General features: G+C 43.6%; 1 protein-coding gene across 1 annotated transcript in view; it reads left to right on the forward strand.

Moving 5' to 3' along the window:
• The window catches only part of ZHX3 (zinc fingers and homeoboxes 3), a 46,829-nt gene that overhangs the window by 24,441 nt on the left and 6,280 nt on the right, over positions 1-16,108 (forward strand). Inside the window, exons 3-4 of the mRNA XM_011974960.1 lie at positions 2,948-5,957; positions 6,631-6,729. Coding sequence (XP_011830350.1) covers positions 3,098-5,957; positions 6,631-6,680 — 2,910 coding nt within the window. The 5' untranslated portion in view covers positions 2,948-3,097 and the 3' untranslated portion in view covers positions 6,681-6,729. The remainder of the gene's footprint in view (positions 1-2,947; positions 5,958-6,630; positions 6,730-16,108) is intronic.

Raw genomic sequence — 16,108 nt, forward strand, 5'->3', positions numbered from 1 at the left:
TTTTTTCCTTCATTTCAACTTTGGTGAATCTGACAATTATGTGTCTTGGAGTTGCTCTTCTCGAGGAGTATCTTTGTGATGTTCTTTGTATTTCCTGAATTTGAATGTTGGCCTGCCTTGCTAGGTTGGGGAAGTTCTCCTGGATAATATCCTGCAGAATGTTTTCCAACTTGGTTCCATTCTCCCCATCACTTTCAGGTACACCAGTCAGATGTAGATTTGGTCTTTTCTCTGTATTTCTTGGAGGCTTTGGAGGCTTTGTTCATTTCTTTTTACTCTTATTTCTCTAGACTTCTCTTCTTGCTTCATTTCATTCATTTGATCTTCAATCAGTGATACCCTTTCTTCTACTTGATCAAATCGGCTACTGACGCTTGTGCATGCATCACATAGTTCTCGTGCCATGGTTTTCAGCTCCATCAGGTCACTTAAGGACTTCTCTACACTGTTTATTCTAGTTATCCATTCGTCTAATCTTTTTTCAAAGTTTTTAGCTTCTTTGCGATGGGTTCAAAAATCCTCCTTTAGCTTGGAGAAGTTTGTTATTACCAATCGTCTGAAGCCTTCTTCTCTCAATTCGTCAAAGTTATTCTCCATCCAGCTTTGTCCTGTTGCTGGTGAGGAGCTGTGTTCCTTTGGAAGAGAAGAGGCACTCTGATTTTTAGGATTTTCAGCTTTTCTGCTCTGGTTTCTCCCCATCTTTGTGGTTTTATCTACCTTTGGTCTTTTATGATGGTAGCGTACAGATGGGGTTTTGGTGTGGATGTCCTTTCTGTTTGTTAGTTTTTCTTCTAACAGTCAGGACCCTCAGCTGCAGGTCTGTTGGAGTTTGCCAGAGGTCCACTCCAGACCTGTTTGCCTGGGTATCACCAGTGGAGGCTGCAGAACAGCAAATATTGCAGAATGGCAGATGTTGCTGTCTGATCCTCCTTCTGAAAGCTTCGTCTCAGAGGGGCACCTGGCTGTATGAGGTGTCAGTTGGCCCCTACTGGGAGATGCCTCCTAGTTAGGCTACTTGGGGGTCAGGGACCCACTTGAGGAGGCAGTCTGTCCGTTCTCAGATCTCAAACTCCATGCTGGGGGAACCACCACTCTTTTCAAAGCTGTCAGACAGGGATGTTTAAGTCTGCAGAAATTTCTGCTGCCTTTTGTTCAGCTATGCCCTGCCAGAGGGGGAGTCTACAGACGCAGGCAGGCCTCCTTGAGCTGCAGTGGGCTCCACCCAGCTCAAGCTTCCCGGCTGCTTTGTTTACTTACTCAAGCCTCAGCAATGGTGGATGCCCCTCCCCTAGCCTTGCTGCCACCTTGCAGTTCGATCTCAGACTGCTGTGCTAGCAGTGAGCAAGGCTCTGTGGGCTTGGGACCCTCCAAGCCAGGTGCGGGTATAATCTCCTGCTGTGCTGTTTGCTAAGGCTGTTGGAAAAGTGCAGTATTAGGGTGGGAGTGTCCCGATTTTCCAGGTACCGTCTGTCACAGCTTCCCTTTCCTAGGAGAGGGAGTTCCCCAACAACTTGTGCTTCCTGGTTGAGGCGATGCCCCGCCCTGCTCCGTGGGCTGCACCCACTCTCTGACAAGCCCCAGTGAGATGAACCTGGTACCTCAGTTAGAAATGCAGAAATCACCCGTCTTCTGCATCGTTCACGCTGGGAGCTGCAGACTGAAGTTGTTCCTGTTTGGCCATCTTGGAATCTCCCTGTGAAACAATAATTATAATTACTTTATACATAAGTAAATGAATCAACTCAGCTTTTGAAATAAGTTTCAAAGAGGGCTTAGCATAGTGGCTCATGCCTGTATTTCCAGCACTTAGGAAGGCCAAGGTGGGAGGATTATTTGAGCCCAGGAGTTCGAGACCAGCCTGGGCAACGTGGTGAGAGACCCTCACTACTACTATTTTTTGTCTCTACAAAAAATAAAAAACTAGACAGGTGTGTTGGCACATGCCTGTAATCCCAGCTACTCGAGAGGCTGAGGCAGGAGGATCACTTGAGTCCAGGAGGTCAAGGCTGCAGTGAGCCATAATCGCACCATTGCACTCCAGCTTTGGCAACAGAGGGAGACTTTGTTTGAAAAAGTAAAATAAAATGAAATACGTTTCAAAGAGCTCAGAGATGTAATAGTTTTTTATGAAACAATAAAGGTACCCAAAAAAATAATGAAGAAAAAGCACAGTTACAAGGTCGGGCACTCAAGGTGAGACCACACTTTGAGTTCTTGTACACAGATGGAGAATGTACAGCTTGCTGGGCCACAAAGTGGTTCTGTGGATTCCCTGACCCTCTGACCTTTGGTTTCATCTGAGTAACAATGGTCTGGGGTATGTACAGCCAGTAACTGTAAGGTGATCGCTTTTCTGTGGCCTAGAATAAGTGTGGCAGGCAAGGAAAGGCCACAGAGGCCTGGCTCTTACAGCAGCCAGTCTTCCCAGGCACCCCCGCCCACCCAACCCCTTCCGTTCACACACTGCAGCTAACTTGGTCCCTGGGCCTGGCTTGGAAGAGACAGAGGCATCATCTTGTTCTCATATGTGGGAAGGCTATGAAAAGAAAAACCCATGTTGGTCCAAAATGTAAACAAGAATTACACTAGGATCTTTTGTTCTCACTCTGACATGGTCAGAATTAATTTGGAGGTCCAAAAAGAGTGTGTTTTTGTTTTTTAATCTGAGTTACTTAATGCAACGATATGTAGTGGGTGGTGGGAATGAAACAAAAATACCTTGCTTAAGTCTATCAGTTGGTATTGGACCATCCCCAGGTCATTCTTCAGGGTCCAGTTTTTGTCATTAGGGGGTTCCTAACTCAGACTTCTCATCCAAGTTGCTGATTGAACTTACTGTGAAAACACCTAGATGGTAGAAGGCAAGCAGTGGAATGTCTCTGGGTATCTGAGAAATATACAGAAAGCACTTAAGAGAATTTAATCATTTTTTTCTCCCTTTCCTTAGATTGAATAGGGAAAACCTGCTTTCTGCAAACAACTGAAAAAGCTGCACTTACAAACTGTTTCTTTTGCCCTCATCGAGAAGCTGGAACTTGTATTGTGAGGCCCCTGATGGGACAAACTCTCAACTGCTGATCACCCAGTGATTGTCACCATGGCCAGCAAGAGGAAATCCACCACACCATGCATGATCCCAGTGAAGACGGTGGTGGTGCAGGATGCCAGCATGGAGGCCCAGCCCGCTGAGACCTTGCCTGAAGGACCCCAGCAGGATCTGCCTCCAGAAGCACCTGTTGCCGGCAGTGAGGCAGCGCAGAACCCCAGCAGTACTGATGGCTCTACACTGGCCAATGGGCATCGGAGCACTTTAGATGGCTATTTATATTCCTGTAAATACTGCGATTTCAGATCCCATGATATGACTCAATTTGTGGGACATATGAACTCAGAGCACACAGACTTTAATAAAGACCCAACTTTTGTATGCAGTGGGTGCAGTTTTCTGGCAAAAAGCCCTGAGGGGCTTTCCTTGCACAATGCCACGTGTCACTCCGGGGAAGCCAGCTTTGTGTGGAATGTGGCCAAGCCAGACAATCATGTGGTTGTGGAGCAGAGCGTCCCTGAGAGCACCAGCACTCCTGACTTAGCAGGTGAGCCCAGTGCCGAAGGGGCCGATGGACAGGCAGAAATCATCATTACCAAAACTCCAATCATGAAGATAATGAAAGGCAAAGCTGAAGCCAAAAAAATTCATACACTCAAGGAGAATGTCCCTAGCCAGCCTGTGGGTGAGGCCTTACCAAAGCTGTCGACTGGAGAAATGGAGGTGAGAGAGGGGGACCATTCCTTCATCAATGGGGCAGTTCCAGTCAGCCAGGCATCTGCCAGCTCTGCAAAAAACCCCCATGCTGCCAACGGGCCCCTGATAGGAACAGTGCCAGTTTTGCCAGCTGGCATAGCACAGTTCCTCTCCCTTCAGCAGCAGCCCCCAGTGCATACCCAACACCATGCCCACCAGCCACTGCCCACAGCCAAGGCCCTTCCCAAAGTGATGATCCCCCTGAGCAGCATTCCAACGTACAATGCAGCCATGGACTCTAACAGCTTCCTGAAGAACTCCTTCCACAAGTTCCCCTACCCCACCAAAGCCGAGCTCTGCTATTTGACTGTGGTGACCAAGTATCCAGAAGAACAGCTCAAGATCTGGTTCACAGCCCAAAGGCTGAAGCAGGGGATCAGCTGGTCCCCTGAGGAGATTGAGGATGCCCGGAAAAAGATGTTCAATACAGTCATCCAGTCTGTGCCTCAGCCCACAATTACGGTTCTAAATACCCCACTCGTCGCCAGTGCTGGCAATGTACAGCATCTCATCCAGGCCGCTCTCCCAGGTCATGTTGTGGGGCAGCCAGAGGGTACAGGAGGGGGACTTCTGGTCACTCAGCCATTGATGGCCAATGGGTTGCAAGCAACAAGTTCCTCTCTCCCCCTCACGGTAACATCTGTGCCCAAGCAGCCAGGTGTGGCACCCATTAACACTGTGTGTTCAAATACAACGTCAGCTGTGAAGGTGGTCAATGCGGCCCAGTCGCTCCTCACGGCCTGTCCCAGTATAACTTCCCAAGCCTTCCTTGATGCTAGCATCTACAAAAACAAGAAATCTCATGAACAGCTGTCAGCTCTGAAAGGGAGCTTCTGTCGGAACCAGTTTCCAGGGCAGAGCGAAGTCGAGCATCTCACCAAAGTGACGGGCCTCAGTACCAGAGAGGTACGGAAATGGTTCAGTGACCGTAGATACCACTGCCGGAACTTGAAGGGCTCCAGAGTGATGATGCCTGGAGATCACAGCTCCATGATCATTGACTCTGTACCAGAGGTGTCCTTCTCCCCATCGTCCAAGGTCCCTGAGGTAACCTGCGTCCCGACAACAGCCACACTAGCAACCCACCCTTCTGCCAAACGACAATCTTGGCATCAGACTCCTGACTTCACACCAACCAAATACAAGGAGAGAGCCCCTGAGCAGCTCAGAGCCCTGGAGAGCAGTTTTGCACAAAACCCTCTTCCTCTTGATGAGGAACTGGACCGCCTGAGAAGTGAAACCAAAATGACCCGACGAGAAATTGATAGCTGGTTTTCAGAGAGACGGAAAAAAGTGAATGCTGAGGAGACCAAGAAGGCCGAGGAGAATGCCTCTCAGGAGGAAGAGGAGGCTGTTGAGGATGAGGGTGGAGAAGAGGATTTGGCCAGTGAGCTAAGGGTATCTGGTGAAAATGGTTCTCTGGAAATGCCCAGCAGTCATATCTTGGCAGAGCGCAAAGTCAGCCCCATTAAAATCAACCTGAAGAACCTGCGGGTCACTGAAGCCAATGGCAGGAATGAGATTCCAGGGCTGAGTGCCTGTGACCCTGAGGATGATGGGTCAAACAAACTGGCAGAGCAGCTCCCAGGCAAAGTGAGCTGCAAAAAGACTGCCCAGCAGCGGCACTTGCTGCGGCAGCTCTTTGTCCAGACACAGTGGCCGAGCAACCAGGACTATGACTCCATCATGGCCCAGACAGGTCTGCCGCGGCCGGAGGTGGTGCGCTGGTTTGGAGACAGCAGGTACGCACTGAAGAATGGCCAACTCAAGTGGTACGAAGACTATAAGCGAGGCAACTTTCCACCAGGTCTACTGGTAATTGCCCCTGGCAACCGGGAGCTCCTGCAGGACTATTACATAACACACAAGATGCTGTATGAAGAGGACCTGCAGAACCTCTGTGACAAGACTCAGATGAGCTCCCAGCAGGTCAAGCAGTGGTTTGCTGAGAAAATGGGGGAGGAGACCAGAGCCGTGGCAGACACAGGCAGTGAGGACCAGGGCCCTGGTACTGGTGAGCTCACAGCAGTTCACAAAGGGATGGGTGACACCTATTCAGAGGTGTCTGAGAACAGTGAATCGTGGGAGCCCAGTGTCCCTGAGGCCAGCTCAGAGCCCTTTGACACATCGAGTCCCCAGGCTGGACGTCAGCTCGGTAAGGAGTCCACAGGGGTCATGGCTATCCTATGTGGGTAAGGGGCGGATGCACTTATGGTTGGGCGCTGAATTTACTGCACAGGGGCATCTGCTGTCTCTAAGACTGCCTGGCAGCAGCATTAACTGCCTGGCTGCTTCAGAGGACAACTAGCAGCAGGAGCCATAGGAACATAATATGATAAATGGTTGAGAGCTGTTTTTTGTTTCATGTGTTTTTAAAAACCTGCACAGGGGAAGGAACATGGTGACCCTAAAGGGTCCAAGCTTTTCTAGCCATTTCTTAGCAATAGGAAACAGGTCAAAACATCCTCTGAGTCAGGCAGATCCACAGCCACTGGGTAGGAGAGAGCAATAGGACATGAGTTGAAATTCAGCTCAAATTGATGAACAAAAGCAAAGAGAGCCTTTAATTGTCCTTAGATACATAATGTGCTTTTTTCCAGTGATGAAAGTCTTGTGTTTCTCTCGTTATTCCTGATGTAGAAGAAATGTTTATTATAATGGGAAATCACTTTCCTTCTTTGACACATATGGAATCAAAAGCTTGAATTTTGTTCCTCAGTTTCTCTAGATCATACTCAAAAGCAAAATGTATTATAGAAGGTTATTTTTATTTAAGACATAGTTTTGAAGCCACAGACAAGTCATGTTATTACGTGTTAATTTTCTAGGTTCCTGGTCACTGAGTTCCCAGCCTCTCCCTTCCCTCCTTACCCTTTGACATTTGTGTTCTCATTAGAGACCCCATCAGAGGGCAGCCAGAAGCTCAGGTGAGAGCCAGGAGGGCGGAGTGTTTAGAAGCTGAAGGGATTGGGGGTTCCAAAATGGCAGCGTTGCTAGTTGAGTTGGCAATGGTGGGAGGGGGTACAGGAGACAGTATCTCTGGTGTTGGGCAGTGTGATGGTTCCCTGGTGACTTTGGCATGAGCTGTCTCAGTGTGGGGCCTTGTGTTTGGCACCTCATCCCCAGGGCCAACCGTCATGCCCTATCCCTCAGAAATCCCACAGAATTTCCTGGATGGTGTTCCATTGTTTCCATACAATAGCCAACGATTGTTGTTTGTTTATTTTGGCCTGGCAAATCCCAGCTCCTCCACCCCAGTTGCTTTCTACTTAGGATGTCTTAAAAAGGACAAAATTCTTTTTCTTTCTCTGAATATTTTAAATTCATTTGAACACAACAATTTGAAACATAGTTATGCTGTTATTTCTTTACTCAGTTAAGGAAAAAGAGACTTCCTTGTTGGCCCATAATTTGGTGGGGTGGTGGGGGCAGGGAGTACCACGTCATCCATCGGTTTAGCATTTGCAGAAAGCCTATTCTTCTCATTTTCACATACTAAGGCAAAATCCAGTTCCACAAAGCCCACAGTGAGAGCAAACACCTGGTGGAGCCTAAAGTCACTAGTCAGCAGTTAGGGTTGGAGTACACAGGGCCACTGGCTCCCTTATGGCCTCCTCCAACTCCAGACATGTTTTCAGTAGGGCAAGAGTACAACAAAACACTCCCCTCCTTTGGGGCCCACAGCTCACAGCCTGCTTTATAAAGTAGCTGGTGGCACACCCTGGAGTCAGAACAACAGGTTTTTATAGCTGGTTTGACCTTTTTATAATGCAGAGCAGGTAGTCTCTCCTGCAAGTCTTGTCCAAGTTGCTAAGTTGGCCATTATGTTATACCCAGCTCTATGCTTCTTGTGATATACCAGTAGGCCAGGGTGTCATGCTCAAGAGAGATGAGGATGTTTGAACAAGTTTATTACAAAAGCTTACATGGAGAATGATGTTATGGAAGATGGCAGTAGCAGCACCAGGAATCCTTTCCTCCACCAAAACAATTGAACTGGCAGTAAATGTCTCAAGCAACTGTTTTGGGACTCAGAAGTCTAGTTGAACACTTGCAACATCCAGGGAAGAGCTTGATAGAGAGGCTTATAAATTTTGATGGGTTTTTTTTTGTTTCACATAGCAGCATCCCCAAGCTCTGCAGTAGGCAACTGTGGAAAATGTTCCTGGTGCAGACTGTAGGTGCCAGGGTGGGCAATAACAAGTCCTCCAAAAGTCAAGTTTTTGTGGCCAGGTGTGGTGGCTCATAACTGTAATCCCAGCACTTTGGGAGGCTGAGGTGGGTGGATCACTTGAGGTCAGGAGTTTGAGATTAGCCTGGCCAACATGGTAAAACCCCGTCTCTATTAAAAATACAAAAATTATCCAGGCATGGTGGTGAGTGCCTATAGTCCCAGTTATTTGGGAGGCTGAGGCAAGAGAATCACTTGAACCTGTGAGGCAGAAGTTGCAGTGAGCCAAGATGACACCACTGCGTTCTAGTCTGGGCAACAGAGTGAGGCTCCATCTCAAAAAAAAAAAATATATATATATATATATAAAGTTTTTATGTTTTGATTGCTGATTACTGCATTTAATCACTGAGGGGGCCAGTGCAGAGGCTGATCATTGTCTCAGCTCCCTTGGGCAGAAGGAACTTTCTAGGCACAAGGGGTTTTAAAGAGACAGTACCTTTTTTTTTTTCTTTATTCCTCCTTTTGGCAAGCCAGATATTTAAGGAAATCTTAGGTCACTGGTTAACCACAGAGATATCACAACAGAAACTTCACTGACCCCATACTGCAAAGAATACACACTTCACAGAAATAGTTGGAAAAGTCACAAATAGTTGGCTCTAGCCCTCAATAAACAAAAATCAACAATCTCTGAGGCATGAGAGAATTAGATTCTCAGTTACCACAATGTAATACTCATAATGTCCAGTTCTCAACAAAAAATTACAAAACATAAAAAGAAATAGAAAAATATGGTCTATTCACAGGAGAAAAATTGACAGACACCATCCTTGAGGAAGGCCATTGGGATTATTACCCAAAGACATTAAATCATCTATCCTAAGTATGTTCAATGAGCTAAAGGAAACCATGGACAAAGAACTAAAGGAAATCAGGAAAACCGTGCATGAACAAAATGAGAATATCAATAAAGAGATAGAAATTATAAAAAGGAACCAAACAAATTCTAGAGCTAAAATGTATAATCCCTAAAATGGAAAACATACTAGAGGGATTCAACAAAGATTTGGGCATGCAAAAGAAGAGAAGAGTGAATTTGAAGAGAAAATAATTGAAATTATCCAAAGGAACAGAAAGAAAAAAATATATAGGAAAAAAACCTGAAAGAGCTGTGGGACATCATCAAACATACTAATATACTCATATATTCATATAGTTATTATATTCATTAGTATATTCATACTAATATACTCATATAGGAATCCCAGAAAAAGAAAAGGGACAGAAAGAATATTTCAAGAAATAATGATAGAAAATTTCCCAAACCTGATGAAAGACATGAATCTACACATCCAAAAAGCTAATAAAATCCAAGCAGGATGAACTCAGGTCCACAATACATATTAGAATTGTCAAAACCTAAAGACAGGATTTTGAAAGCAAGAGAGAAGCAACTCGTCACATACAAAGAATTTTCGACAAGATTAACAGCCAATTCATCAAAAACCTTGGAAGCCCAAAGGCAGCAAGATGATATATCTCAAGTCGTGAAAGAAAAAAAAAAAAACCTCTAAACCAAGATTTCTATATATGGCAAAACTGTCTTTCAAAAATGAAAGAGAAATCCAGACATTTCGAAATAAAATTGAAGGAGTTATTTCTAGTAGACGTGCCCTAGCAGAAATGCTAAAGGGAGTCCTTCAGGCTGAAATGAAAGGATACTGAACAGAAACTTGAAGCCGTAAGAAAAAATAAAGAGCAGTAGTTAAGATAACTTTAGAGGTAAATATAAGAGCCAGTACTATTGTACTTTTGGTTTATAACTTTTTCTCTTTGTGCTTTATAATTTAAAAGACAAATTCATTAAAAAATTATAAATCTATATTAATGGGCATAGAATGTAGTAAGATGTAATCTGTGTAATAAAACAAATTAGTGCATTGCAAACAAAACAATCAAAGCAGTACATTATGAACAAATAAATACAAGAGGAAGTAGTAATGGAATTGAGGAATCAAAAACGTATAAGACAAATGAAAAACAAATAGCCAAATGGCAGATTTAAATCCTTGATCAGTAATCACATTAAATGTAAAGGGATTAAGCTCTTCTATTAAAAAGAAAGATTGGCAGATTGGAGTAAAAAAAATAAAGTGTTTATATGCTGTCTTAAGAGACTCATGTTAGATATAAGGACACAAGGAGGTTGAAAGTAAAAGGATAGAAAAAGATACACCTAGAAAATAGTAACCATATGACAGCTGAGGTGGCTATATTATCACTAGACAAAATAATCTGTTTTTTCCTGGAGAAAAATATATATAGTAAATATATACAATTATATATTATATATAACTTGCATATGTTATATATATGTTAACATATGCATATGTTATATATATAAAATATATAATTTAGAATTAGCCAGCCAGACTCAGCTGAGATAATCCCAGTTTTGTTGGCAATACAGAAAGCATTGTAATCAGGAGCCAGTTGAACATATGCCTTCTTCTCTCCATCAGCCCTGATCAATGTGTTGACTTTGATCACATCAGTGTCATAGAGCTGCTTCACAGCCTGTCTGATCTGGTGCTTTTTGGATTTTAACGTCCGCAGTGAACACAGGTGTATTGTTGTCTTCTGTCTTCTTCATGGCAGACTCAGTGGTCACTGGTCAGTGAGAACTTGATGATGGCATAGTGGTCAAACTTATTTCTCCTGGTAATGCTCTTCTGAGGATACTGAGGCTGCCTTTGGAGTCATAATGTCTTGGGCCACAGGAAGGTGGGTGATGTGTGGATCTTTTTTTTTGTTGTTGGCTATGTGGATGCCTTTCAGCACTACCTTCTTGGCCTTCAAAGTCTTCACTTTGGGATCAGCTTTAGGAAAGCCAAGAGCTTCCTTCTTCACCTCCAGCATGCTCTTTTGAAAAAGGCACACAAAATAAACTTTAAATCAAGAAAGGTTACAAAAGACAAAGAAGGATATTATATTGATAAAAGATGTACTATATATCTCTAACAGAGCTCCAGAACATGTGAAACCAAAATGACAGAATTAAAGGGAGAGAGATACAAAAATAGTTGGAGACTTTAACACTCCATGTCCAACAATGGATATAGAAACCAGATAGAAGATCAGTCGGGAAACAGAGGATTTGAACAACACTGTAAGCAAATTAGACCAAATAGACATAAACGGAATACCACCCAACAACAGCAGAATACACAGTCTTCTCAAATTCACATGGAATATTCTCCAGGATAAACCATATGTTAAGCCATGAAACAAGTGTTAATAAATTTTTAAAAACTGAAATTATACAGAGTGCATTTCCAATTTCAGTGGAATGAAACTAGACATTGAAAATAGAAAACTGGAAATACATAAATATGTGGAAATTAGCACACTATTTAAAACCTAGTGGGTCAAAGAAGAAATCATAAGGGAAATTAAAAAATACCTTGACACAAATGAAAACACAACATACCAGAACTTATGGCACATAGTGAGAGCAATCCTAAGAGGTAAATTTGTAGTAAATGCATACATTAAAAAAGAAGATCTCATGCTGGGTGCAGTGGCTCATGCCTGTAATCCCAGCACTTTGGGAGGCTAAGGTAGGTGGATCACTGGAGGTCAGGAGTTCGAGACCAACATGGCCAACATAGTGAAACCCTGTCTCTACTAAAAATACAAAAATTAGCTGGGCATGGTGGCAGGCGCCTGTAATCCCAGCTACTAGGGAGGCTGAGACGAGAGAATCATTTGAACCCAGGAGGCGGAGGTTGCAGTGAACTGAGGCCACACCATTGCACTCCAGCCTGGGCAACAAGAGTGAAACTCTGTCTCAAAAAATAAAAAATAAAACTCAGTCGGGCATGGTGGCTTGCACCTATATCCCAGTGCTTTGGGAGACCAAGGCAGGAGAATCACTTGAGGCCAGGAGTTTGAGACCTGCCTGGGTAACAAAGTAAGATTCTGTCTCTGCAAAAAAAGTAAAAAAATAGCCAGGTGTGGTGGCATGTTCTTGTAGTGCCAGCTACTCAGGTGTCTGAGCTGGGAGAATTGTTTACCAGGAGTTTGGGCTTATAGTGAGCTATGCTTGCACCACTGCATTCCAACCTGGGTGACAATGTGAGACCCCATGTCTTAAATGTTTTTTTAAAGATCTCGAATCAGTAACCTAAATGTACACTTTACAGAACTAGAAAAGAGCAAACAAAACCCAAAGTTACCAGAAGGAAGGAAATAAAGGTTAGAGCAGAGATAGAGAATCAATGAAACCAAAAGTTGGTTCTTGAAAAAACAAAACTGACAAACCTTTAAATAAGAATGAAAGAAAAGACTTAAATTACTAACATCAGAAAGGAAAGAGGGGATGTTACATTTTCACATGAATATATTTTCACAAGAATATAAGAGACTACTATTAACACTTATGTGCCAATAAATTGGGTAACCTAGATGAAATTCCTAGAAACCCACACTCTCCCAAAATCAACTGATGAAGAAATAGAAAACCAAAATATATCAATAATTGGTAAGAAGATTGAATCTGTTATCAGAAACATTCCAACAGTGAAAAGTCTAGGACCCCTGGTGAATTCTTCCAAATATTGAAAGAAGAATTAACACACCAGTTCTCCTCAAACTCCTCCAAAAATATTAAAGAGGAGTAAACGCTTCTTAACTCATGAGGTCACCATTACCCTGACACCAAAGCAAGACAAGGGCACTACAAGAAAAGAAATCTACAGACTAATATCCCTTATGAATATAGATAAGAAAATCCCCAACAAAATAGCAAGCCAAATTCAGCAGCATACTAAAAGGATTATACCTCACGACCAAGTGGGATTTATCCCTGCAATGCAAGGATTGCCTGGCACATGAATATCAATGTAATACGCCACATTAAAAGAATAAAGAGAATAAAACACATCATCCTAATTCAAGCAGAAAGAGCGTCTGACAAGTCAACATGCTTTCGTGACGATAAACATTCAATAACTAGGAATATGACAATATGATAAAGACCATATATGAAAAGCCCGCAATTAACATCATACTCAACAGTGGTGAAAGACCAAAAACTTTTCCCCTAAAATCAGGAATGAAATAAAGATGCCCACTTTTGCCACTTCTGTTCAAAACAGTATTGGAAGTTCTAGCCAGAACAGTTAGGCAAAATAAATAAATAAATAAATAAAAGTATCCAAGTTCGAAAGAAAGAAGTAAAATGATCTTTGTTCACAGATGACATGGTCATATATGTAGAAACTTGAGGCCGGGTGCAGTGGCTCACACCTGTAATCTCAGCACTTTGGGAGGCCAAGGCAGGCAGATCACGAGGTCAAGAGATCGAGACCACCCTGGCCAACATGATGAAACCCTGTCTCTACTAAAAATACAAAAATTAGCTGGGCATGGTGGCACATGCCTTTAGTCCCAGCTACTAAGGAGGCTGAGGCAGGAGACTCACTTGAGCCTGGCAGGCGGAGGTTGCAGTGAGCTGAGATCATGCCACTGTACTCCAGCCTGGTGACAGAGTGTGACTCCTTCTCAAAAAAAACAATAAAAAACTTGAATCCACAAAAAAAAAAAAAAAAAAAGAAAGTTAAGAGCTAATAAATAAACTTGGCAAAGCTGCAGGATATAAAATCACAAAAAAAAATCAGTTGTATTTAGCTGGGCACAGTGACATAACTGTAGTCCCAGCTACTTGGGACGCTGAGGCAGGAATTCAAGGAGGCCAGCCTGGGTAACATAGTGAGACCCTATCTGTTTAAAAAAATTGGTTGTATTTTTATGCACTTGCAATGAACAATCTGAAAAGAAAATTTTAAAGATGGTATCATTTATAATGGCATCAAAAAGAAAAAGTGCTTAGGAATAAATTTAACCAAGGAGGCAAAAGAAGTGTGTCTTGAAAACTACAAAATGTTGCTGTAAAACATTAAAGACGACCTAAATAAATAGAAAGATATCCCATGTTCATGGATTGACATTAAGATGTAGATACAACCCAAAGCCAACTACAGAGTCAATGTAAAATCTATCAAAAGCATAGTCACATTTTTATAGAAATAAGAAAATCCAGGAAGACCCAACCAAAATGGCTGACGAGAGGCATTTTATACTCACCTCTTCCATTAAGAACAAAAATAGAGAGTAATCACACTTTGAATAGATTATCCAAGGCAGAACACTGGAAATCACAGAAAAGAGACAGGAAACAAGGAAGGAAAAAGAAGCAAGGCAGCTTGTTCAGCTGGGATTGGCAGGGAACGGAGAGAGACCCCCCAGCATGGGGAAAAGGTAAGCGAGAGACCCTCAGTGGTCCACATTTCCACCATGAAAGGATTCTGCAGTTCTAGCCATGGGAGAGCTCCTCAGCCCTTGCAGTCCCTGAAATATAACATGGGCGGTGTCAGGAGATAGTTCAATGGCACTACTCCAGAAGGGAGCTTGCACTGGGTCCTCCACACTTCCTGAGAACTAAACAGCTATAGCAAGATGCCGTTTAAAGCCCAGTCCCCAAAAGACTGTACACTGTCCTGGAGTCCCTGGGTGCCAGGGCTGAGGTGTAAGAGAACTGCAAACTGTTTTCCCCAGAGCTGAGGTGCAAGTGACTGTGAGTTACTGCAGCTGGGGCTGAAGCACTACAAGGCATGTGCTCTTGCTGTTGTGACTGAGGCACAACCATAGTGCCAGCTACCATAGCAGGGGCTGAGGCACCAGTGCCACTGGAGCTGAGTGAGATGTGAGTGGCACATACATTCCCCACTGGCCAGTAACCCCGTGCTCCCCAATGGAAGGCAGTAGTACAGCACTGCCACTCCCTATCCAAGCATTCTGAAGGTGGCCTAGGGATTGCCCTGCCCCTGCCCACCTTGGTTGGCAGCTGCACACATCAGAGGGAGCCTGAGGATTAGACTGCCCAGCCTAGCCCACTACCATTGGCACCTGAATGCTCTTTTTGGGTGCCTGAGGTTGTTGGGGCTTACCCACCTGGCTACTACTACCTGTATGTACCACTTGTGGGCCTGGAGAATGGGCCGCTCAGCCTGTTGCAGCCACTGCCAACACAAACACATATCACTTGGGACCCAGAGGGTCATTTCAACACTGTCACTGCCATCTCCCATGCCATGCCAGCTGCCCAGGGGCCTGAGAACCTGCCCACATGCCTGGGAACTGCTGCCACTACTGACATCCGAGTAAGCCACCCGAAAGCCCAAGAATCAGCCTGCTTGGACCCACTGACACTGGTGCCATTGTATGCTGCTCTGGGGTCCAAAGACAGACATGCTTAGCCCACTGCTGCTACCACTGGTGCCTGGAGAATGGCCCACCTGGCATTCCAGTCCTTAGCAAAATTTTACCATAGCTTCCACTAATAACTACTGAGCCACTGAGGAAATCCCAGATACCACTGAGGCTATTTATAGCCAAAGAAATCATGCAGAGACTACACTACTGCACATACCAAGAATCAAAGCCAAAGTGTCCTACCCAGCCGACACCATAGATACATCTAGGAAAAAGTCCTCCCCTACAAATGGAAATACAGAAAATTGGAAGAAGCAGCTGTTACACTGGATGTGCAGATATCAACATAAGGACACAATAAACATGAAAAAGCAAGGAAATACGACACCTCCAAAGGAACACAATAAATTTCCAGCAATAGATTCCAATGAAAAATAAACTCACAAAATCCCAGAAAAAGAATTCAAATTTTTGAGTGTAAGGAAGCTCAGTGAGATGTAAGAGAATGTGAAAAAGAAATAAAAACAATTTGGGAAATGAATGATAATTTTTATCAAAGAGATATGTGTCATAAGCAAATTCTGGAACAGAAGACTTCATGAAACAAAGTACAGAATACAATTGAAAGCTTCAACAATATATTAGATCAAGCAGGAAAAAAAAAGTCTTAGAGCTGGAACACAGGTCTTTTGACATAACTCAGAAATAAAAAAGAATAAAGAAAAATGAGCAAAGCCTTTGTGACATATGGGACACAATAAAGCAACTACATATCTAAATTATTGGGATCCCAGAGGGTTAAGAGAAAATGAAAGAGTGAGAAAACCTGTTTAATGAAACAATATTAATAGGTGAAA

The sequence above is a fragment of the Mandrillus leucophaeus genome, unplaced genomic scaffold, assembly GCF_000951045.1.
Source record: "Mandrillus leucophaeus isolate KB7577 unplaced genomic scaffold, Mleu.le_1.0 Scaffold150, whole genome shotgun sequence".
In the NCBI taxonomy this organism is placed as follows: Eukaryota; Metazoa; Chordata; class Mammalia; order Primates; family Cercopithecidae; genus Mandrillus; species Mandrillus leucophaeus.